This window comes from Lepisma saccharinum, chromosome 1 (assembly GCF_977018435.1).
Source record: "Lepisma saccharinum chromosome 1, izLepSacc3.1, whole genome shotgun sequence".
NCBI lineage: Eukaryota > Metazoa > Arthropoda > Insecta > Zygentoma > Lepismatidae > Lepisma > Lepisma saccharinum.
The window spans coordinates 66,949,394-66,974,142 of record NC_139229.1 but is presented as its reverse complement, the minus strand read 5'-3'; the positions used below and the strand labels follow the sequence as shown (position 1 = coordinate 66,974,142).

The 24,749-nt window shown below is 36.4% G+C and overlaps 1 protein-coding gene across 4 annotated transcripts in view; it reads right to left on the bottom strand.

The window, feature by feature from the left end:
* Positions 1-24,749, bottom strand: part of Nrg (Neuroglian) — a 57,212-nt gene that overhangs the window by 13,042 nt on the left and 19,421 nt on the right. For all 4 annotated transcript variants that reach the window (XM_083132417.1, XM_083132428.1, XM_083132397.1 and 1 more), the window contains exons 11-19: positions 24,326-24,417; positions 23,387-23,668; positions 22,316-22,503; positions 21,137-21,316; positions 16,911-17,145; positions 15,423-15,544; positions 10,338-10,524; positions 5,739-6,009; positions 1,547-1,711 (exon numbers count right to left, since the gene is read on the bottom strand). In XM_083132417.1, coding sequence (XP_082988543.1) covers positions 1,547-1,711; positions 5,739-6,009; positions 10,338-10,524; positions 15,423-15,544; positions 16,911-17,145; positions 21,137-21,316; positions 22,316-22,503; positions 23,387-23,668; positions 24,326-24,417 — 1,722 coding nt within the window. The remainder of the gene's footprint in view (positions 1-1,546; positions 1,712-5,738; positions 6,010-10,337; positions 10,525-15,422; positions 15,545-16,910; positions 17,146-21,136; positions 21,317-22,315; positions 22,504-23,386; positions 23,669-24,325; positions 24,418-24,749) is intronic.

The window sequence follows — 24,749 nt, the reverse complement described above, 5'->3', positions numbered from 1 at the left end:
AAATCTCCTTAAGACTCGGCATGCTTGGTCAGCAAATATGGAAGGTCATGGAAATCCCTCAAAAAAAAATTGTTTTTCTTTAGATGCATAGATTGTATTCTCTTGTTTGTGTTCAGTACAGTTGAGATTTAGAACAAATGAACAGTGTACACTTATCTCACTCCGTCTTCTCACACTAATTCCTACCAAATAATTAAAAACTCATGAAACATTTATTCTCACAAAGATAATTTATCTGAGAGTAACTTGGCGTTAAATATTATAGTTTAAGGACTTAAACTTACCATGTGTGGATTTAAGGAATCAATGTTGCCAACATTAGAAAAAATAATTCCAATGCTGTACATAATTTTTGACCAAAAAAATTGGAATATCTATCAAGAGCACAATCTATGCATAAAATTTCCAACTACTGACACTAACATACTTGAGCAACTGTATTTACAAACTTGCTTGCCAAATTTCATTCATTTGGTTTATTTTACTTCCATTTTCTGCAGCTTTTGGCTGATCGCAAAGATGAAGATGAGTGATGACTAGAGCCTGGATTTATAAGCGAAATGCATATTCTTTTCCAGACTTCTAATGGTAAGAAGAAAGGTTATACTTCATATTACATATCTTGATGAGCTATTTAACTAAGGTTGAAAGTGCTTATAAATGCTTATTTCTGCAGGAAACGGTTATGCTTTCTTATTTTATGATTTTGGTTTAAAATAGCATATTTTACCCAAATCTGCCATATTTCAATCAAATGATGGATCAATTCTTCTAAATAGCCGTGCGGGAGAAACAGCATCCAAGAAAAGATACAGTACATCCATAATCATTTTTCCAAATTACCTGATATTAAGATACAGTACATCCATAATCATTTTTCCAAATTACCTGATATTATAACAGTTGAAAGCTCGAAATAATGCATTGCAACATACACTTTCTCTGATTGATGAAATTTCAGTAACATTGTCTTCAGAAACTCAGTGTTGCTAAAATTGTGTCCGACAAGATCAGTCAGGTATTACTGAAAAATCCCGGTTACAAAACAGTGTCAAATTTATAAAAAGATTTCTGGTGAAGAAACAGACATTGAAGAGGAATTCACTGAAGAAGAACTGTGGTGTTTTTCACATGCGTCTGTGATGTCATGCGATGTGGAAAGAATATTTTCACTGTACAAATCATTCTTCACTGACAGTCGCAGGAGCTTCACACAATAAAATCTCAGGATGACCTTCCTTACATACTGTAACAGCTTTGAATAAGACAATAGATCTAATAAACAAATATTTTTTTCAGATTTTCCTGTATTTGTTTATGCTTATTTTGGTGCTTATTTTTTTATTTCTTGTGCTTATTAACTTGCTTATTTTACTGTTTGCTTGTGCTTATAAATCTGGGCTCTAGTGATGACGAAAGGAAACTCACAAAGGATGCCCATGCCTTGGCTGGGATTCAAACCTAAGACCCCTAACATTGTACCAATAACCACTATAGCGCAGAGGTCTGAAAATAAATGTAACATGGGGCATTGTATTATTCTTACCTGTACTGTACATAGAAGTGGGATCCTGGCTGGCCTTCTATGTTTGGAATCCATGTAACCTTTACACTGGCCATTGTAGAGTCCGATGACACTCTCTGCCATTTGAATTTGGGTGCACCTGGAGGAGCTGCTGCACCGCTTCGTGTCTTTTGTTCAATGAAGTACCTACACAGGAATTCCATTTAAATGATCAACAAAACATAATAGTTTTAGGATTTTTGTATGGATAGGACAGAATAATAGTTTTATCATAAAAAAATTGAAGAACATTTTCCAGATCTGATATTTCTAACACACAACTCACATATCACAGTTTTATAAAGTAAATGTCTAAATTCATAGAGCTATACTATAGTTACCTAGTTACACACAAATGTCATCAAACATTTGCAATTTTATATTTTATTTTATCAGATTGGTAAAATATCAGTTATCAGTTCATTCACAGAAGAATATTACATTTATAATATGCTGTGAAAATAATTATGTATTATGATTTTGTTACATCTCAAGATTTTATGCTTCATATGCCAAATGAAACAAAAAAGATTTGATATTCTGTTTATTTCATATTGCTTTTTGGTGAACTGGGCGCTGGAGTGAAGAACAGGTAAAATTTGGTGAGTTCATTCTGTCATTTTGGGCTGAATGCACCAGAAATGATTATGATGATGAGATTTAAGTAGGAATAATCACAAATCACGTAAACAAGGCACAGAAAAGCTCCACCTGCCAACACACACACACGCATAGACAGAGGATTATACTGATTGTTGGATCCTGGTGCTGGAACATCCTTAGCCAGCGACAGGGTTGGCAAAATTATTTTCTTTTCCGGGGGAAAAAAACAGTTTCTTTTGTTTTAAAATGTGTTAATTTTAAAAGTTAAATCTTGCATGTAGGCTGTTCAAGAAGCTTCAACTAATGCACAGTTGCCAGGCCCCACTCTATCCACGTGGTAGCTGCTTTTGGAATACGACATCTTTTTGTGAATGCAACAAAATATTGACATTAACAACTGTGTGCAGTGTATTAAGTGAGGAACTAAACTGTTGCATCCATATAGTATTCAATTTTAATTTTTTCAAACACTTGTAAAAAAAACATACCCAGGCATTTTAACCTCTTGTGTCCCAAGCATCTCGATCGAGATACCCAAATGTAACCCTCACGGTCCCAAGCGTCTCAATTGAGACGCTGTGTCAAGGTCGTAGTTTTTATGTTATAACTTTTCTATTTTTGGCTAGAACTTCGATTTTTTTATATTGTTCCTAACACATGTATTTAAAAGAAATGTTTTTTTTTGCATTTTTTTTGTCCATGAAAATGGAGGGGGAGAGGTGGGTAAAGGGCCTTCTCTTTTGAGTCTCTTTTCAAGGTCAAATTTTTGCCCGACAAGAAAAGACCGGCTTTGTTGTTCTAAAGCAATGCTTTTCACTCCCTCCTGTGAACTGCATTTGAAGGAAGCTTGTTTATCAGTATCCGATGTCAAAATGAAAGTTTTCCATGAGGGCGCAAGCAGGGGGAGGGGGAAGACTGGTTGTTGAATCTGCGTTGTGAGAATGGTATTTCGAAGCGTGCTGAAGGAAACCTTTGTTTTTTTTAGCACAAGTGTCCACAAGTTGCAACAGAGGTTACCCCTGCATTGTCTAAAAATAGAATTTCAAGCAGCTGCAAGAATTGGTGATCATTTTTCACTGCTTCTAGCTTTTCGTCCATGAATGTTGGGCGTATGTGTCGTTTTGTGCCCAAGTGCGAGGACATTTTTTGGGTGATGACAATTTTTTTTAAATAATTTTTGGGGATTTTCTCCCTTCCCCCTCCATATATACGCCAAATTTGCATAAATTTTGCATTTTGACATTTTATTTCGGGGGGGGGGGGGGGCAGGGGGGGAAACCATTTTTTTAAGAAAAGTATTTTTAAGGGGATTTCCCCCCTTTCCCCCTCCATATGTACGCCGAATGTGCATAAATTATATATCTTCTGAATCTGTGATTGATTCTGCGTACAACAGTATATCGTTCATATCTCCAGGGCAAATAGTCTCTGAGCTAAAGTCATTTCAAGGTACCGCTGTATTTTGAAGCTTGAATCAATGGTGTGCCGACCATTCCTTTTGGGAGTACAACTAGAGTTACATTGGTCATATGATAATAATGCAAATATTTTTGTGTTCCTTACATGTCAGCGATCATTTCCATGTGCATGTCGACACTGTCATGTACTTTTTTCTTGAGGGGAGGGTGGGGGAACCAAATTTTCTTTCCCGAAATTTTGGAATTTTGAGAGTTAGCCCCCTCCCCACCGCCACACATACGCCGAATTTGCATAAATTTCATATAGTCTGAATCTCTGGTTCATTCCGCGTACAACGGTATATCACTCATCTCTCTAGGGCAATTAGTCTCCGATCTACACTCATTTAATTGAAACTCTGCATTTTGCTCAAAATCGGCTTGGGGACCAAGGGGGTTACATGTGAAAATGGCCTTGGGTTCCAAAAGGTTCCATCATGATATGTTTCTTCGTTAACTGATAATACATTTTCAGACTAACAGATTTCTGTGCAGAATAAACAAAATGGCACAGAATGAATGAAAATGCAAAGTCACAAAACCTGCAAATAACAACAAACTATCAAACATCAAGTACCAAAATGTGTTTTAAACAAGTGTGAAAAAACAGTGTTTAATGCTTTAAACATTTGTAAAAAAACAAAGCCGTTTGTTTTAAACGTATAAAACAAGTTGTTTTAAACATGCCAACACTGGCCTGCGAGAGAGTAGGTTCCACAAAGAGAGGTTGGCACTTCACGTGTGTGATGAAAAAATAACCCTTTAGAAACAGAATGAACATTTGGATATAGGCCTACTTACTCCATGAAGTCAAATTCTCTACATTATATTAGAACTTGTAACCCAAATATAGATATGAATATTAGACATTCAAAATGTAATTAACACTAACTTTATAATTAGATGTAAGCAAGTTACTAACTATTTCCACGAAACTTACTTGTTGAGGTTCTATTCATTTTGGTGGCCTCTGCCACAATACACAGGGGCCACCGAAATAAATAGAACCCCAACACAGAAAAAGTTAGTAACTCGTTTATGTCTAATTATTAGGGGCATGCATATTTCGTTTTTGACGAAAACACGAAATGTGAAATAACACATTGTAATTTTAATTTTTCATGTTTCTGAAAAGTGTGAGCTGCATTTTCCCACCCTGTTTTGCTACAAAATGCGAAATAGACTCTTAAACATGAAATTTAGAGTTTATTTACAGACGCGGCACTTTCTGAAGTCAGAATTATTCTGAGAGTTATGCAATTCACGGAAAATTGGTTAATTCTGCTGTAAATATTTGAGAAGCAAAAATGTACACTATGATACAGGAATAAACTTAATATTGTGGTAACTACATAAATGTGCTATTAGAAGGGATATGTTTATTTTGTGAAATAAGTGCAGTTTTTAAGTCAAATTTGGGATTATATTCACATTTTTAAAACCAAAATGTCATTTTACATACTGCCATTTCACCACTATAACTGCAAAATTTTATTTCATTTACCACTTTTGAACCGGAAATGTTGCTCATCTATTTACAAAAAATATGTGGCTCTACTAATTATCAACTACGTCTTTTATTCCCCAAACATGAATTAATTTTATACATAGGGTGATAATCCAAAAAAGCACAACACTCCACTATTACTTCAATCACAAATCCTTTTATAAAGGCTCTGCTGGACCTTTGTGGACTGTGCTAGCAAAGTACTTTTTTTGAAAACCTCCCCTTTCAGAAAACCACTTATAATATTCCAAATTCTGAAAAATTACATCTGATTAGGATTCCTTCTGGTGCATTAACATGACTTGCTTTCACTGTTGTCTAGATATCTGTGATAGAAAACAGACTTGCATAAGCATGGAATATTGTGAATATCTACACACAACTGCGAAAGCAAACGACATGAAATTTTACGCATATGCTCTAGAACTCTAATGAGATGTAATTTCTCAGGATTTGGAGTAGCATAAGGGAGGTTTTCGACAAATGTGTTTTCTGATATTGGCCAAAGGTCCAGTGGGGGCTTAAGACAAACAACTTTATGAATCTCATCTAATAAAATGTTGAGATTTAAAAAAATATACACTAGTACAAATACAGAAAAACACACCTTACACCTTCTCCCTTTTTGGTAGTTGCTGCAATATGTATTCTGTACTTTGTTCCAGGTTGCAAACCTGCCAATTTAGCCCTAGTTTCCATAGGATCCATAATCTGAGGGTCTCTCTCAACCATTGCATCTACTTTTGTCCCCTTAACAGTCTGGTAGTATATTCTATAGCCAGTTAAAACTCCATTGGGTTGCTCAGGTTTCTTCCATGTCAAGAAAAATGCTGATGAACCCATTGGTATGGCTTCAAATGAGTCGACAGAGCCAGGAACTATAAAATAAAAATTCATTTATAAAGTACACACACAATGCACAAAAATCGAACAAAATCTAGTCTTAAAAATATGCAGAGGCTACTTTTATTCTTATTTTCTCCCCCTCTTGTTTCTTTTATTCTTTCATTTGTTCCTCTTCTGTGTTCCAATTGTTTATCTAGTCTAATATTTATTTTGTTGTGCATATAATAGAATTTACTCAACAAATGTTATCATTTTATTATTTAAGTTTCTTGTTTAAGTACTCAAGCAGTGTATTTCTATCCTGTCATTTCCAGTCCGACACCAGATTTATCTTCCTTGTCAACTCAACTGATGACTGTTTGAAACAACTGAAATACCATGTTAAAATTAAATATGTGCACATGTGTAAAATACAATGTTAAGTGTAAAAAATCACTAGGTGGAACCCTGATTATGCATTACCGGATTTTACATTTTCCTGCATTATTCATTCAATTTTGGTGGTTCCAACATAGTAAAATGTTAGGAAATTTTCCTTGATTTTATATTTTCCCGTATTTTAATTTTATCAGCTTGGTCCCCTAAAAAACGTAAAATCGAGGTTTCACTGTATTTACATTCTAAACATGTTGGCCAAGGTGTAAGCTTTGAACTTTTTATAAACTATAGTTTAAATAACACACTTATTTGTGAGAAAAAAAATCTTGCAAAATCAAGTTCAAAATCTCACCTCCACATGTTTTAAACTTTGACTATTCTTGTCCTAACTCCTGAAGAAGACACGTAATGAAAGCTTAATTAAAACGAGTACATGCCGAAACTGGACTTCAGCTACTTAGTAATCTAATGATCTTGACCTGAGAAAACCAAGATTTCATTGGATCCAATGGTTTAAAATTAATTTAAACATAATTTTATATTTGTCAACAAGTCTAGACATACCGTATTTACGCGTGTATAATGCGCACTTTTTTCCAAAATTTTTGCTTCAAAACTGTGGTGCGTATTATGCACGGAATAATTCGGACAGCCAAAATGAAATCATGCATTTTTTTTCCCACTATGTCACTGCGTTTAGCAATAATAATTTTAAAAAATAACTTTTAAATGCGAAATGGCCGTTTTCCATGAGTTGTCACTTAGTAATGGAAAGTTTTGCGACATCGAGAAAAGCAGCACCCGTTCTGGCGGCATTCAAGCACGCGCCTACCGTCACACGGGAGACGTATCAAGCGGTATTTTTCGCGGGAGAAATAACTTCCACAAAAATTGTTTTCGCCTTAGACATGGCCATGATCAGAGATCGGGCGAAAAATACGTTTTTTGCACTCATTCCCTTCAGAAGCACTCTACCGCTCGCAAGTGGGTCTGATCAAAAAATAAACACCAGACCACGCTTCAGTTATATCCAATAGCACTTGACCTCTGCCCTCCCCTCCCCCAAGCGTACCAATGTTACCCGCAGCCGACAGCTGCTACGCAACATGCCAGGCTTGTTTTGCCTTTGTGATTTCGTTTGCTCTTTTATACATGAGAAGAGATCGAATATGCTTGGATGTTATTTTAAATCGACTTTGTAGCGTACAACTTCCGGTAATCGCTTTCATTGAAAACGTATTCTTTGTTCCCTGTAACACTTCATAAAGAAGTGAAACTGTTATAGATAATCAAAGCCACATAGACCAACTAAAGATCGTCAACACTCTTAATGCATTTTCATCCACGTTTCCGCAAAAGTTCACTTCGATCTTACTTGCATCATAACTCCCGTTTACCACTTTCTACATTTTCATGACTGTGCCGATGTCCTAATATTTGCCTGACCTCCCCGATGGCGCAGTGGTAGCGTCATCGCCTTGTAATCAAGGGGTCCCGGGTTCGATACCCGGTGGAGGCACAAGTGGTTCGGATCCCACTTTAAACTGTAGGTCCAGTCCCAATTAGCCTTACTGTGCATAAAGTGGACTTAAAACAACAACAAATCCTAATATTTGCCAAAAGTGTTCCGTTGGCAGAGTGACTTCTCCCTCTTTTCTTCTCAGCAAACGTTTAGGGGGGGGGGGCAATGCCGATTGTCTTCTTGCTCGTGTGTGCACACACAAGCTGATTACAGGCAAGGGTGGAAGTGGGCCGCTCTTTCTTTCCTTAGACTTCTAAAATGGTCAACCAGTTCTGGATGCATTCTTGAAAACGAACAAAAACCACAGGACAAGTATAAAAAAAATGCCTCCCTACCCAGCTTTCTCCGCCACTGGTCTGCACGGCAATGTAATAATTGCAGAATTCAGGTCCTATTTTTTTCTTTTTTTTAATGCTATTGTATTGAAATATTGCCCGTATTATTGTCTGTTGCAAGGTAAAACGTAAAGAAAGGGTTTATTCTTTCTTCTTCACACAGCTGATAAAAGTTCAGCCTTCGACAGTTGCGTTATCTTTGAAATAGGGAGGATTTTCCCTGACCACCTGTTGCTCGAACTTCCAGCCGGTCGCATTGTTTTTACGCTGCAACTGGCGCCAGTGTTTTGTCTAGCGTCTGCGAAGGAAGTTGTCGCTTGTGGATAACAGCAATGACTCATCCAGCGCGAAGGCAAGTCATTGTTTTGTTTTGTATCTCGCAAAGCTGTTTTGATTTGACGATAACGAAATTCGATCTTCAGAAAGAAAAAGTAGAGTTAAAACAACTTCATGTTCTGCACCTTATCTTCAGAACCTCAATGTGAAAGCTGCGAACGATTTAAAAAATGCTCAATGTATAAGCTGACACCGATTACCGTCGATTAACGTGAGAGTAAATAAAGATCTCACATTTTGATATCTGAAAATGCGCAGGTTTCATAAAGCTTGTTTTGAGTTCATTTTATGCTTTTGGGCTAATCGGGACTAAATATACAGTTTCACTTTAGTGAAATCTAATTCCAAACCAAAATGATTATCGAGTGCGACACTGTTCAATGTGTCTTAGAATACGCATTGGGTGCAAATAGATCGCAAGTTGCCCGTTTCCTTTTTCAGGCTGGCTTACAATGCAAGTCGAGGAAGAGGAAGGACTGCTCCCTGGAATGGGGGAGGGGGTGAATTAGAAGTTGGTCGAAGGAAGAAAAATGACATTTTTACGACATATTTTACACAGCAGAACCAAAACGAAATTTACAGCCCCTTTTTTTTTGTGCCTAGAAAGGTGAGATCTTCCGAGAGATCTTATTTTACCGGTTCATCTTGTAACAGACAATGCTCTAGTAGACCCGTATTAAATCCAACATTCATTCTGCCCGATTATCTCCTAATAATCGTTTTTGGTGCAAATTCCAATAACAACCCCTTCGAAATAACTACCTTTTTCCTGGGAACTATGAAAGGTCGTTGTATCGAGTGTTGACTGTAACAAATATGAAGTTAAAATAATTACGTCAACACTTACCAAATAGAAATAATTACTGTATATTTACTGCGCTATTGCGGCTTGACTCACGTAAATAAATAAATAACGTTTACACTTAATTTCGTCATTCACTCCCAGTTACTAATACAAGTAGTCTGAAATGTCCTCACTTCCATCCATCTTGTTCGATATTCCCGTTACCTTAAAACTTTTGATCATCATTTCAAGGGAGATGGAGTTCCATGCCTCACGAACCCATTCACAAACAATCGGCAGCGACGCACGTTTCACCCTCCCGCTTGTTGCGAGTTCATGCTGCCTTGATGTCATCCATCTATTGTAAGCATCACGCACTGCGACCTTGAACGGGTGGTTGATAACTTTGCTCCCGCCTCTCCTATGAAAAGCCCAACATCTGGAAGTTCAAGGTCGCGTGGTGAATGCATCAGCTACGAAAGCAAGGAAAAGATCGTTTTTATGATCTACTGATTAATTTTAAATGTAATACGTAAATGTTAGTCCGATGCTAAGAAAGCCATTTCTGGAACCTGAATTGTACTGCGCATTATATACGAGATATATTTTTTTGTTGCTTTACCCCATCAAAAACGAGGGTGCGCATTATACACGCGTAAATACGGTAATCGAACATGATTATGCAATAATTTCTTTAGTAATATGTATTAAATTTCAGGGATACACATAAATTAATGTATAAGGTTTAAAGAAATTAGAAAGGTATTTACGAGTAACACTGTTGGAATTGGGGCATTGACTTTTAAACAAAGGACTTACACAAAGATTGAGAACCATTGATTTAGAAGTAATTTTTATACCTTGGAAAAAAATCACACATAATTCCCATTGCCACAAATTTTAACATAATTTGGATAATTCAAAGATGTTTCGAACATGCAATACATATTTTCAAAGAACTGTGTGAAATGTCTATTGTTATATTTAGTGTGTACTGAAACATACCTCCTTCAGGTGTGACAAAAGTAATAGTTTCACTTGGTGGTCCATCATACCGTCCATTATATACGAGAACCCTAGCATAGTTCTTAGTATGTGGTACAAATTTATTCAAAAGTGCCTTTGTAGTTCCTGCTTGAATCACAAACTCTCGAAGATTTTCTTCTCCATCTTTCTCAGTCCAGGTCTGAATCTGAAATGAAAAGACAGGAATTTAAGATAATTTTCAATTAATTTCTCTCTCTCTCTGTCTCTTGCTGGGTAGTTCAAGAATCATCACTCCTACTATTTGAGTTTCATGTCTCTTTAAATTTCCTTCTCATTTGTGTAGTCATGAAGGGTAGATGTTGATTACATGAAAATCATACCCCATGAATTCTTTTAATTTAATGTCCTAAATCTAGGGTGTTCGGGGGGAAAAGGTACATAAGTCACAAACTGCGATTTCCTGTTGCTTTCATACAAGTCACACAATATCAATTAAAAAAATATTATAAACAACATGAAACACACATAATATTTCTATTATACTTATAATATTATAAGCAGAGCCCGGAAGTTTGGCAAAATGCCTCCTTTTATCTACTGCATATATTGATAAAATTTTTCCGGATATACGTTTCTTATGTTGTTTCGAATGTTTTAGAAGCCTTTTCATTTTGCCTATTTTGCCTATTTGGGACCCCATTGCCTATTTTTAATTATAATTCCTATTTTTGCCTTTTTCAGTGAAATTTGGCCATTTCTTTAAAAAAAATGTGTATATAAATTATTTTTCTCTCAAAAAACGTTGTTGGCATTTATTTTACTTCCGTTTATTATGTGAATAATTTTCGCCTTATTTAAGTAATATTGAACTCATGCATGTTTCAACATTGCTGAAGGAGAAAAGTGTGAGAAAAATGTATTTCATGCTCAGATAGGATATTGCCTTTCGGTTAACATATCCTTGTGCATGATTGACTGCTGAAGTGGACAGGTTGATTTCGAACATAAAGAAGATATTTCTGAAATCTCCCTCTCGAACCCGAAAATTTAAGGAAGTTGCATCTGAGCTTAGGTTAATCAGCAGCTATATATTATGCTAACAAACTTGAAAAAAATCAGTGAGGTGATAGATGCTCTTCCAGAAAATGAATCAGCTTCAATTCGTGAAGTGAAAAAACTCCTGTGCTGTTCAAGTTTATTTTTGCACATTATGGTGCATTTCCAGAGACAATTACAATTATAGTATCCATGAAAATCTACGAGGAATCTATGCAGCAGATGATGGAAGTGGTCAGCTGTTGCGGAAAAGTGCAAATGAGGACTTGAAACAATTGAAAACAATTTGTGATATTCTAAAAGGTGAAAAAGCTGTTACCCAAAATGAGTCCAGCTACTTTAGCTTGTTTTATGTATGCTCCAATAACTTCTGTCGAAGTTGAAAAATCATTTTCTATTATGAAAAACATTCTCTCTGACAAGACGACTATCAATGAATGTTGAGAACTTAAAAAAACACCTTGTAGTTATGTGCAATCAAGACAGAGAAAATTGAAATGCTCTTCCCAATGTAGATTTTAACATTTTGCCAGCAATTATAGATAAAAGTAAGCGCTTTCCAAATGTGCCTTTTTCGGTTTATTTTGCCTTTTTTTCTTTCATTTTTTGTGCATATCTTCCACATTATAAATGCCTTTTTGCCTGCCTATTTTAACGAAAATAAATGCCTGAACTTCCGGGCTCTAATTATAAGTATAACTTTATAATTAAGGTACTCACATTTTTCGCGAAGCTGTTTTACATTATTTTCTATTAATTTCGGTAGCCACTGCCACCATCCTCATTGGAATTAGTTGTGTTGTTGCTTGGCACGTTTCTGTTGCTTTTTCCTAAAATGCCGCTAGGTGTGCTGCTGTCACCTGTATGTCTGCGTATATGTCGTCTGCTGTACACCGGTGTTAATTGCTGCAGTGTCGCACTCGATAATCATTTTGGTTTGGAATTGGATTTCACTAAAGTGAAACTGTATATTTAGTCCCAATTAGCCCAAAAGCATAAAATGAACTCAAAACAAGCTTTATGAAACCTGCTCATTTTCAGATATCAAAATGGGAGATCATTATTTACTCTCATGTTAATCGATATCGATAATCGGTCTCAGCTTATACATTGAGCACTTTTTTTAAAATCGTTCTCAGGTTACACACTGAGCACCCAACCCCCCCCCCCCCCCCTCCCCATGAATGGTTCTGAAGATAAGCTGTGATTATATTGTGTGCATTTCCTTGCTCTGAGTGTTCAGGAGTTTATCCTTGTGTCAGATGCAAAATAAAATTTACAGTTTTGTTTATCAGAAGGTGCAGAACATGAAGTTGTTTTAACTCTTGTTTCTCTTTCTGAAGATCGAATTTCCTTATCGTCAAATCAAAACAGTTTTGCGAGATTCAAAACAATGACTTTTGCCTTCACGCTGGAAGAGTCATTGCTGTTATCGGCAAGCGACAACTTCCCAGATGCTAGACAAAACACTGGAGTTGCAGCGTAAAAACAAGGCGACCGGCTGGAAGTTCGAGCAACAGGTGGTCAAAGGGAAAATCCTCCCTATTTCAAAGATAACGCAACTGTCGAAGGAGGAACTTTTATCAGCTGTGTGAAGAAGAAAGAAATGACCCTTTCTTTACGTTTTACCTTGCAACAGACAATAATACGGCAATATTTCCTATACAGACATTAGCATTAAAAAAAAAAAATAGCACCTGAATTCTGCAATTATTACATTGCCGAGCAGACCAGTGGCGGAGAATGAGCTGGGAGGGGGGGTACTTTTTTTTTTCTTGTGCTATGGTTTATGTTCGTTTTCAAGAATGCATCCAGAACCGGTTGCCCATTTTAGAAGTCAAAGGAAAGGAAGAGCGGTCCACTTCCACCCTCGCCTGTAATCAGTCTGTGTGCACACACGAGCAAGAAAACAATTGGCATTGCCCCCCCCCCCCCTAAATGTTTGCTGAGAAGAAAAGAGGGAGAAGTCACTCAGCCAATGGAACACTTTTGGCAAATATTAGGACATCGGCACAGTTATGAAAATGTATGAAGTGGTACACGGGAGTTATGATGAACGTAAGATCGAAGTGAACTTTTGCGGAAACCTGGATGAAAATGCATTAAGAGGGTTGATGATCTTTAGTTGGCCTATAGAACACGTTTTGAATGAAAGCGGATACCGGAAGTTGTCCACTACAAGGTCGATTTAAAATAACATCCAAGCATATTCCATCTCTTCTCGCGTATCCAAAAGCAAACTAAATCACAATGGCAAAACAAGCCTGGCATGTTGGGTAGCGGCCGTTGGCTGTGGGGTAACATTGGTGCGCTTGGGGGAGGGGAGGGCAGAGGTCAAGTGCTATTGGATATCACTGAAGCATGGTCTGGTGTTTATTTTTAGAAGAGACCCACTTGCAAGCAGTAGACTGCTTGTGAGGGAATGAGTGCGAATAAAATGAGTGCAAAAAACATATTTTTCGGCCGATCTCTGTTCATGACAGTTTCTAAGGTGAAAACAATTTTTGTGGAAGTTATATCTCCCACGAAAAATACTGCTTGATATGCCTCCTGTGTGAGGGGAGGCGCGTGCTTGAATGCCGCCAGAACGGTGCTGCTTTTCTCGATGTCGCAAAACTTTCCACTACTAAGTGAAAACTCATAGAAAACGGCCATTTCGCTTTTAAAAGTTATTTTTTAAAATTATTATTTCTAAAGAAAGAAAATCTGTAGATATATACGTACATGTTATACGCAGTGACATAGTGAAAAAAAAATGCATGATTTCATTTTGGCTGTTTGAATTATTCCGTGCATAATACGCACCACAGTTTTGGGGGGCAAGAATTTTGGAAAAAAAAGTGTGCATTATACATGCGTAAATACGGTAATTATTGTTTTCTTTTTCCTTATGTTTTCTTTCATCCAAAGCACCATAGAAATCAGAACGTTCCTTCATTTTCTGATGAACTTATTTCAACCGCCTTTCACACTAGTGTAGTTATCTTGAATGGAATACTGTTGCCATATTCAGAAACTGCAGAATTTAAACTTTACAATGATATATAACATGATAGGGTTCTGTAAACATGAAAAATCAATGTAAGTATCCCAAAATCATGAAATGACCCTGTACGGTTCCATATTGGCTGTCTGAATTATTCCGTGCATAATACACACCACAGTTTTTGGGAGCAAAAGTTTTGGAAAAAAGTGTGCATTATACATGAGTAAATACAGTATATATATTTATTTTAAGGTGCAGAGTTTACATTTGCCATTTTGAATACTCAGACTAGAAATACATCTACAAGCGCAAGTCACAATGTTACGGAATATAGAAATCTGAGAAAAATTGTTAATTGTAAAACAATTTAAAATTCACCTAATTAACAAGATGTTTTATCTTGCAATAATCTTCCCTATGTCAGATAGATTGTTCTGCAAAGGACAAAACAAAGTAAACTAATTAAGATAATTCTGTTTTATTTTCCATGCAGCTTTCTTTTCTTTTCCTTTCTCGATAAAAATAAAAGCTAAACTGTGAAAATATTGCGTTGGAGCATATAAATGGAATGCAATGAGAGTTGCAATTATTCACGTATACGGAGATAAATTCAAGCAGAATTCACACATAATTTCTGTAGCCAATAATTCACGCACAATTCCCAGAATTCAAGAAATTCCCGGTGAGTAGCCCCCCTGATAATGCAACTAATTTAGTGACTTTGGTGTGTTTGCTTTCACAAAGAAACTGCATACAGGAATCAGATATTTACTTTACAAAACCATGAAATATTAATCATACCTTCAAATTCACAAAAATAATAACAAAATGTCAGAATTCAACTAAGTTATATGTAACTTTCAGTTACATTGGATCAGTAAAATTATTGGAAATCAATACATCAATATTTACACATTAGCTGATACACAAATATTAGATAATCTGTCCAATCCATAATACCTGACTTACAGCAAATTCACATTACAAACCACTACAAACTTTACTTAATTTAGTGTTCCAAAATATTGCATAAAGGGAAGGTCATGCAACGCAGTAATTACCTTATATCCTTTAAATTCTCCACGAACACTTTCAGGAGATACAGGCTGCCAGGTTAAAATGGCACTAGAACCATCCTTCAAGACATCAATACAAGTGAAGTCCCTTGGTGCTTCAGTTGGGACTGAAAGAAGATTTTATATTTAAAAAGAAAACAACAATTATATACAATACAAAACATTACTGATGCTTACAAAATCATGCAACTTTACTTCTAGCTTCGGTGCTTAAAATGCTATACAGGTTGGCACATGAAACAAAGTTTTACCATGCAAATGCATATGTCTTTATTAGTCTAAATAGTAGTAGTAGTTCAATGATGTTGGTGGTTCTAACATTAAAAACATCCAGGATTCAAACCTACAGTCCTTCATGTTTACCTTTGCAAATCCATCAATAAATATTTCTGAAGTAGAATCTGATTAAATTATAGGGATGGGACCGATTAATCGGTACTCTATCGGTATCGGCCGATATAGGCATATCGGTGTATCGGTTTATCGGTAAAATTACCGATCCGATATATCGATAAATATCTTATAATTTAGTGCAAAATTCTGCCATTTTGTTGTGATTTTTATGGATAATATCCATGCCCTACTTTCTGAAAAAGTAAATGTCTAAATATTAAACCTTTTTTGCATTGCAATCAGCTCAAAACACACATTTATTACGGAGATCAGTGAAAATTTCAGGGTCTTCAAGAACCATTTCTAATTTTATATCGGATCGGTAGAATATCGGTTATCGGTATCGGTAAATTTTATATCGGTACTGTATCGGTATCGGCCAAAATTTCATATCGGCCCATCCCTATTAAATTACCATCACTGGACAGCATAAAGATTTTACCGGCGATAACATTTTCTCCTGTAATGCAACGTACAGTGGAACCCTGATTTTACATTTTCCTGTGTTACACATTCAATCTTGATGTTCCCAAAATAGCAAAAATGCTATAAAATTTTCCTCCATTTTACATTTCCCTTCAAGACCCCAGAAAAAAAAGAAGTAAAATCAAGGTTCCACTGTTAACAGTCATGTTATTAAAGAAAGCATGAAAGATGTATGTTAAGGTTTACCAATCTTTAAAGTTTTATTGTGGCTAACTAAATTCCAAATAAATATCCTGAAACTGAGTAACGTATTTACACATGCATAACACACACTCGTTTTTAAATGGAAAAAAGGTACAAAAAAAAATTCTTGTGTATATTTATTGTGCAGCCCGGTTTAAGGTTCAGGAAAATATGTTGAGTGTGTGAGATGAAGATGGAAAATTGGACACATTATACTGCTGCTTTTAAATTGCAAGTTTTGCGGTACACGCAGGAAAATGGGAACAGGCCTGCAGCTTGAAAATTCCACATTGGCAAGACAAATGTAAGAGAATGGCAGAAGCAAGAAGACTCTACATACATCATACAAAAATTTGATATTTTTTTTGGTTGCAACTGGAAATTCCCAACAGAAATGGTACATGCACTTACCATCTTCTCCTGAATACCCAATTTTTTCTTGCGCAGCAACATTTGCTTCTCCCCTTTCATTCATAGCAACAACTTTGATGCGGTACTTCTGGTAAGTAGGTTGATTTGTGACAGTGTAGTCATTCTGCTGCCAATTGTTAATAGTTTCAGAGTTCCAATTTTCTCCATCAATGTCTCTCTTCCAAAAGACTCTGTACTGGAACCTTGGAGCATTGTGCTCAATTTCAGGCATTGGCTGGAAAGTTAAAGAAAAATCAACATGTACAGTTAATGCTATACACTGGTTAAACATCTGGATGCATCAGCTATGGCAGTTTTATTTTACAAAATTTAGTTTAAAGCAGATTAAACATTCATGAAAACATTGATTAATTTCACTCAAATGTAAACCTGGGTCACTGCAGCCATACAAAAATGTTTCTCTTCCTTCATCCAAAAATACTCTATATTTACAGCATGCTCACAAATTTCAAGACTTGCATAGGAACTGGAAAACTGAATTGCCTTAAATGAAATACCTCCAAAAATACTCTATATTTACAGCATGCTCACAAATTTCAAGACTTGCATAGGAACTGGAAAACGGATAATAAGTGAAAGACACTATTGTTACCACTTGTCAGTAATGTTTATTACAGGTTTATTAAGAACAACACAATTGTGTGTTTTATCATTTATGTGCTCATATAAACTTGAAAGTCACACCTTGTGAACTTTCAAGCAGCCATCTATACATGTGCATTGGACATTAAAATGAATTTACCAGCATCAGGCAATAAGCAATGCGCCTCATTTGAAATTCATTTCTTATCCACACTTCTATAAAACACCTGTAACAGTGGCGTTGCAATATTCACAATGAAAAAAGATTTAAAGCAAGCATGTATAAACATTTCAAAATAATTCAAGACAGATGGGAAAAATTATTTTTATTTGGGCTGAGCTTGTACTGATACAGAGGTAAATTTAAATCAAACTCCCTCACTATCATGACCCAACCTTGTCCTCACCCCTCACAAGTCTTCCAGTGGGCAAGATCTATCCTCACGAGGGTGACCCTCCAGATGTTGAACACCTCTGAGATGTGTCTGGGTAATTGGGGAAAATAATGTAAAATTCTGTACACGATTTATCTGTCTCTTCTAAGTGCACCAACTCAACCTGTAGCTGATGAAGAGATAGCAGTGTTTCTACACAACTGTGGTTCAGTGTCCTCCAATGAAATCCCCTCATGACTTGCCTCACTCACACACCACATACCCTCACCCTTACAAGTCATCTGAAGGGTGAGAGTCACCTTCCAGATGTGGAGCACGATGCGCCCCATATAATTTCAAAATACAATGTTTAATATGCTAAACACTCCCTCAGTTCCATAATATGGTATAGAAACAGGCCTTTTATGTTGTTCCATAATATGGTATAGATATGTTAAATTTTAATATTGTTCCAGATATGTTACATTGTAAAGCATTAGAGGGTTAGGCTGTATGTTAGGTATAGGTTACAATGTGGTTTACAATTTCATACTCATAATAATGCATTTTATTCCACATTATTCTGTACATAGACACACATTTGTGAACAATAGATGGTAAAGTTATGTGACAACATATGGTAAGCAGATGCTATAGTCCATTTTGGTACTTTACACGTTGGAGTAGTAAGTATATGTCAGCTACATTTTCTACAAAAGCTGTTACACAGGACACGTCAATGTGAGTTAAGTGTTTGTTGTACTGGTGCTATTGCTTCTGGTTTGCACTGGAGGGACTGAGGCACTGTAGCCTGGCTTTTCACATATGAGGTATGCTGTAACCATTGCCCCCCTGTTGCATCAGACAACATTCCATGCACTGTTGCAAGGTGAGGAAAACATTGTCCAGACTGTCCTTGCTGAGCTGGTCAAATGCCTCGTTAACACAGTCAATAAGTTCCTGAACCGTTCGTGGATTCTTCTGGTATTGCAAGGACTGGATACAATTAAAAAAACCTAAATCTACCACATTCAGGTCAGGGCTGTTAGGTGGATGTCGCTGGAAGGAAATAGCCCATCCATCTGTCCGGGCTGCGGAGAATCGCCGGATCATCGTCAGAACAATGGGGTCGTGCATTTTTTTGTTGGATAACAATTGGTTTCTTCTTCCACTTCTGCGGAAACTTTGCATGTATTGCTGGAATGACATTGTTCATCAGCATTGCCCAACATTCAGTTTGTCACTGATCTTTTGGGCTGTACAATGGGGGTGCTACGTGCGCTGTTCTTACTGTTTCTCTTTGCCGCCACAGTATCAATGAATGGCCAAATACCAATTCCACCATGGAAGCATTGGTGTCCATGGAACCATTGGTGTCTACTCGCATCCCATCTGGGTCGTGCAACAGCTGCCATGAACATGACCTTGGTAATAAAGCGTTTACTTTGACATTGATGTGTAGGGGGCTCCTCATCCAAAGTGAGGTAGTACGTCTGTTGAACTTTCATCAAATAAAACCACTTCTCATCGATATGTATGTAATCATACATAGTCTTGAATTTCCCATCAGGTTCAACCATGGACAAACAAAACTGTACGCGTTCACGTTTGTTCTGGCTGTTAAATACGGCTTTACTGTGAATGAAACCCTCTTCAATGTTGTGCCTTCTTTCAAATACCTAAATAGAGTTGTTTGCAGGATTCCAATAGCAGAAGCCAAAGATCTAATTGTTCCACTTTTATGCAGAGGAGAGAGAGAGAGACAGAGAGAGAGAGAGGGGAGGTGTCTTTGATTCTGTTCAATTCAACAGAATAGTCCTTGCGCTCGCACTTCGCCTTCCTCATCCTCCTAACATCACCATTTAATATCCCTTGGTCATACTGTGCCTTAGCACGATGCCAAATGCGTGAAATAGTTAAAGGTGTTTTCTTGAATATCATTGCAGCTGTCTTAATGTCATCCTTCTTTAAGGTACCATTTTCCTTGAATTGGAGTAGGAATTGTAGAATGGCACTACGACATTCGACTGTTAATTGTTTTGCTTTGGTGTTTCTACTCACTTTTGCCTCGGTTACTGGTGTGTTTCCTCATCCTGGAATGCCTCAACAGGTGCCCACTTGACTACGTCCATACTCAGCTCCGTATCTGTCTCCGCTGCACGGCTTGTAGTATGCTCTGCACAGTGAACGTCTCACTGGATGAAGGATCGCTTCACTACTGACCCTCCAATCATATCCAACCAATACTCGGATGCGCATACACAATAAATCAGCGCATTCATCCTGTTTCTATACCATATTATGGAACGGAGGGAGTATAAAAATAAATACTTGTGTCATAGTATGACGTTATGCACATAAATTGGTTGATGTACTTTTGTAATCTGTTCCAATGGTTATTGACTAACCATCACAATATCAGCTACAGTTGCTAGGTGATGTGAATTATTGATTTTGATGGTTGATGTAAGTTAATTTAAAACATATGATTTAATCAGTGTACTCAAGCAAATATTTGCAAGATTAATGCAGTTTTCTCTCGCACAAGATTTTTATTTGTGTGCAGTTTGTGTGAAATTAAGATCAGCAGCAGTTTTATGGAGCCCTGACTGTGTAAGATTACGATATTTTTTTTTATAAAAAGTCCTACAAAGTGCATCTCAACTCTGAGGTGGTCTCACAGTAGGCTGGAACATCTTTACGTTCTCCACGAAGGAGTAATAGTATGTATATTTTGAGAGATAAAGACCGGGAACATAACAAGCACCTCTGGTAGTATCGGTATCAGCTGATACCAGTAGTATTAGTACAGGAACATATCAGTCGATATTTTTCCAGCATTTTGGTCTTTCATGGAATCCTCAAAATTTCCACTTGACACTTTTGGAGACTAATTATCCTGGAAATTATGCCAAAAGTCGAAGATGCTAATTGGTTTGCACCAATATTGTGTGGAAAAAATATATTTTGTGATTATGTAAGAGGTATTTTAATATTCTGATGCAATTCTTGAATATTTTGAAGCTTGAAATTGATGCTTATAATTGGAATGCAATATTACACACTAATATTACTCAATATTTTGAACAACTTTTAATTGTTAGAATTGTCAAGTATCGGTAAGAGTATCGTTATGGGTTCAAAGTATTACACCTCTACTGCATTAAAGATTTAGACTTCTCTAAGATTTTCTTATTAAGCACTCATTAAATTCTTTTCCACTCTTTTCAAAAAAAAAAATAATCTTACCGTCCATCGGAGAACTATATTATCAGGCTCAGTTCCTCTTCCTTCCACATTATCAGGATTCTTGTATGGGACATCTGGCTGTGTAGTGCAAACATCCGAATGGCTTGATGGCAGGGATGGTCCTATCTTATTCCTTGCCAGAACTCGGAATGTGTAATTGGCCCATGGACTCATGGCCACCTATAGAGAAAAAATTGTGCATTTAACAAGCAAACATGCCAATGAAATTTCTATATGAAAGCACTGCACATTTATCGTATATGTAAACAGAATAATTCTCATTGCTTTTAAGATTTACTCTTGGACTTATCTACTTAAACGCTTCCGAAATGTAACAAGCTAAGATATGAACCAAAATCCTCTCATCTCTGGCAAGTAAAGTGTGGAATCAACTGACCTGTAACCTTTCTCCAATGTTATGTAATTATTATTATTATTTCATAATTTTTTAGACAATGAGAAAACTACAAGTTCAGATTGGTTAAAACTATCATATCGTTCCATTAGGAACCCGGGGATCTTAACCTGGGACCTTCAGATGTCCCTTGAGTTGCAATAGCACTTTCCATCATTCATACTTACTTGGCGATTCTTTACTTCCTCGAAGTTCTTTGTTACCTGGTGTCCTACTAAGATTGATGTAAAACCTTTATTCAGCAATGCTTGGGAGTTCCTAGTGACTGCTTCCTGGCTGTGATTCTGATAGTTAAGAATCGAGAGTAATTACCTTTGTGTTCTTAAATGTATGAAATTGTATAGAATTTATAAGATTCTTTAATTTTATCTTAGTCATTCTACTTGCATTTTTTATAAGATTACATGCCTCACTATTTTCATATAGCATATACACTGGAAGCCAGTTTCATTCTCCACAAATTTCACTGTCACGTCTTCATGAAATCATGTCTAGTAAACTTCAGTTTCTGAAACTGTGTGCATAAGCAAAATACTTATGGAAGAACAAAGTTAAAGTACGGCACAATGCTACAATGAAGGGATACAAACAAGTGCATGAACAATGGTGGTAACTATGTCGAAAAATAGTGTAAGATATGTACACCAAACTACAATATAAATGGTTTGTCAACATATTCTTGCTTTTTCGTAGTAGACCATCGGAACTTACTTTCTGGACAATCCTCATATGTATTCCCCTACACCCAATAATGAAATACTTACTGTGTAAGTCTTGTCAGTTGCAGGTACAGAATCAAACTCTGTTTCCCACGTATCAGGAGTGAAGCTGGTGTTATATTGTATTTCATACCGAAGAATTGGAGCCCGATTGTCACCCATTGGCCTCCAATGAATGGTGGCATCTCTCTTATTACATGTAACACTTTCTAATTCAGGAGGATTGGGGACATCTGTAAAAAGCAAAAGACCATTATTGTTGGAGAAATGCATTTTTGTAAGACTGCCTCCAAATGAAGTTTATGCTTATTTTTATAAAGAAGGAAGTTTCAAACAGTATTGCAGATCCACTTATAACAGGCTATTACTGGCACATCAATATAAGAGGTGAAAAAAAAAAATCTAACAAAAAATTACTTAAAGCCTCAATTTACTTTGCATGCAGAAATGAAAAAGGGGGAATGCCAATTCTTTACATATTTTAACATCATGAAAATTATAATTGATGAAATTTAGTTGTTTTACAAATACTGTTGGTATCACCATCTACAGTGGAACTAAACTTCACATTTTCCTCACATTATACATTTAATATTCATGGTCTACATAAAGCCATGTTATAAAATCCTATTTACATTTTCCTGTAATTTCAGTTTTCCATTTTTGTCCATCTAAAAATTTGTAATCAAAGTTCCACTACAAAAATTCTGGCATGCATTTTTAACAAATATTTATCATGCTGCTGTGAACCAATAAATGTCTGATAACAATGACAAGAAATTGTACAAAATGTAACTTTACACACAACTGTCTGAAAAACAATTGTGCAACAATTACCATAACTAATGTGAAATGACAATTGCAAACTGTGACAACTAAGTCCCATAAACGAAAATGTAAATGTAACCAACAGGGTATAATGTAGTAGTATTCACTGGACCGACCTTGGGATTCCTAACATGTTCTTAGCCAGAACTTCATTTTTCAAAAGAAAATATTTTGCTCAAATTTAACATATCCTGTAACACTTTTCACTCATTTCACTGCAAGTGACGTTAATTACGATCATATAAAAAATTAAGTCTGACGTCAATGGTTATACTTTATTTATATTACCTTGGACAGTCAGTGTTGCCTCTGCTGTTGCACTATCCAATTCAGTACTTGCAAGGCAGGTATATGTACCAGAGTCCAACTCTGTAGTCTTTGTTATCGTTAGGGCAAAATCAGTTGACACCACAAAGCGTTCCTCGGCTTCGTCATCTATTTCTTGCCCGTTATTCAGCCATTTAATTACAAGTCTCAAGGTAGAGTCTGCCACAGCATTGCAGCGGAATGTTGCAGTACTTCCTGCAGCCACCTCATAGTCTTCAGGTTCATCAGTTATCCTTGTTGGCTCTGGAAGAAATGAGAAGTAAAAAACTTAACACACAGCAGCCTGGCTACTCCAACACTAAAAAAAAGGGGGGTTTTCCCTTACTTCAAGATAAAAAATTCTGCTAAACTCCCAAAAACTACCTATTCTAGAATACGATGTCTACCAAATAACAAATCCAAAATTCTTGACTTTTTCATGACCTTTCTTTTTTCGATTTACTTAACCTTTATTTATTCCACCCCAACTTAGGTAAATTTGTCCTCCCTAGCCTTGCTTTGGGCTCCGACTGCGGGATGGCATAGGTTTGAGTCCACCTTTTAACTGACCTGAATTTTTCCACTGACCCTTCCATTGCAATTTTCAAACCAAACATAAAATAGAACAGGAGAGTTTAGTCTTTCGTTTGGTATAAGAACATGAATTTATGCATTTCTGCAACACATTTTCCATTGACCCTGTAAAACAACTATGGTAAATATGCCTTGGGATGTTAATGAAGTTTTCCCTTGTTGATGACAACTCACTAGCACCAAACTGTCACAAGGAAAATTATGTACAATTTTCCAGTACCAAATTCCAGTGTAGTTCCCAGAATTCAAGAAGTTTTCAGTCAGTGGACACTCAGATCATATTTGAACAATTCTCAAATTTTGTACTTCCTTAACCAGTGTACTAACCTTTCACAACCAAAGTTCCTTTTCGCTCTGCTTTTCCAAACTTATTTTGTGCATGGCAAGTATATTCTTCAGCATCTTCAAAAGTTACATCCCTGTAAAGAAAATGTGCATAATAAGTTAGCAACTAACATATTCAAAAACAAAACTACAAAATTCTCATAAAATGTCTCCCATGTCAGTGGAAATACAATTACTTTCATTGCCTTTGACAAAAGTTTCAGTGTAGAAAATATTTTACACGTAATTCTCCATGATTTATTTACAAACACATTTAAATGTCAGATTAATTTTTGTGGCAACTGCCACCATCCACTTGGAAACCCATAGATTTGATGCTTGCTCAGCTCCTGAAACCCAGCCACGACAATCTCCACATTACAAATAAGTCTCCCTCTTTTCTCTTGAAAATTTACATCACAACCTG